The sequence below is a fragment of the Myotis brandtii genome, unplaced genomic scaffold (genome assembly GCF_000412655.1).
Source record: "Myotis brandtii unplaced genomic scaffold, ASM41265v1 scaffold691, whole genome shotgun sequence".
NCBI classification, from domain to species: domain Eukaryota; kingdom Metazoa; phylum Chordata; class Mammalia; order Chiroptera; family Vespertilionidae; genus Myotis; species Myotis brandtii.
The window spans coordinates 1,138,717-1,140,127 of NW_005370704.1; the positions used below are offsets into that span (position 1 = coordinate 1,138,717).

General features: G+C 61.7%; 1 protein-coding gene across 1 annotated transcript in view; it reads left to right on the forward strand.

Annotated features, from left to right (window-relative positions):
• The window catches only part of EHMT1 (euchromatic histone-lysine N-methyltransferase 1), a 75,209-nt gene that overhangs the window by 61,030 nt on the left and 12,768 nt on the right, over positions 1-1,411 (forward strand). The window contains exons 18-19 of the mRNA XM_014529696.1: positions 354-455; positions 851-955. Coding sequence (XP_014385182.1) covers positions 354-455; positions 851-955 — 207 coding nt within the window. The remainder of the gene's footprint in view (positions 1-353; positions 456-850; positions 956-1,411) is intronic.

The window sequence follows — 1,411 nt, forward strand, 5'->3', positions numbered from 1 at the left end:
ACGATCCCCGGGTGAAGAATACAGCCACAGAGCAGAGTCAGTGCAGACACAGGCAGGAGTGTTTCTTTGCACTTGTTGCCGGACCATCCAGAAAGGAAGTTCAGGAAGCAGTTACATGTACAACAGCGGCCAGAGCACGCCACGCTTAGAACACTTCACCACGGAGGCGGGAGACTCGCTGAGAGCTGTCAGTGTCGTCAGGAGCTGGTCGGGCTGTGGGCAGGGCTGGGGTCCCGGCCTGTGACCTTGAGCAAGGCCCCACCCCCGCAAGGTTTTCCATCTCTAGTGCCTCCGCCCCCACGTCAGGCGGCCTGCACGTCCAGGTGTCTGGACCCCTGGACTTTGTGTTGCAGGATGCAGAGGGCTCCACCTGCTTGCACCTGGCTGCCAAGAAAGGCCACTACGAGGTGGTTCAGTACCTGCTTTCAAATGGGCAGATGGATGTCAACTGCCAGGTGAGCCACCCCCTCCCGCCCCTCACCCCTCCCCCGCTGCGCCCCGGGTCTCCATGTGCAGTTCTCGCCGACGCTCTTGCTTCGTGCTCAGTGTCCGGGGCCACTGGGACCAGAGGGAGGAGCAGACACCATCCCTGCAGTGGCCGCCTCCAGCCGACCCTGGCCCTGGGCAGGCTGGTCAGCAGCAGGGCTGTTCTTTTCTCCTGTGACTTGGTCGCGTGCACGGGCATGTTCAGGGGTTTGTGGGTCAGTCGGGGCCAGTCCTGGCTCTGTCCTGCCCTCGCCAAGACACCCTGAGCTTCGGTTTCCTTGTCAGCGCGGCACGACGGGCGGCCTGCAGGCCGAGGGAGATCGCCCTCTGTGCCAGCGCTGGAATTTCGTTCTTTTGAAATTAGGATGATGGTGGCTGGACGCCCATGATCTGGGCCACTGAGTACAAGCACGTGGACTTGGTGAAGCTGCTGCTGTCCAAGGGCTCGGACATCAACATCCGGGACAACGTGAGTGTCACCGCGGGGGCGGGGCGGGGCCCCCTGGCAGGTGGTGTGAAGTATACTTTCTGCTCTGTCGCCCAGCTTCCTGGGGAGGGGCACTGGTTTGCAAGTCAACGGGGAAGCTTGTCAGAGGGAAAGAGCGTGAAAGGCAGGGGCTGATTGGGAGGGCACGTGGAAAGGGAAATGTGTCAGTCGTGGTGCTGGCTGGAAAGAGTCCACTCCTGAAGGTCTAGGCGAAGGCTATGGGGTGGCCAAGTATGCACTGTCTGGGGATTCCGTAGGGTGCCTAGGGCCGAGGAGGCCACACGCACCTGCCACTTCAGGGAAGAAACACCCACCTCTCCCTCCTCCTGCCCTGCAGCCTCCCGCCAGTGCCTCTCATCAACCACCTGCAGGGAGCCAGGGTGGCGGTATTCAAGGACAGCCTCCTGGCTGGGCAGAGAAGAGTGAAGAATAGATTGG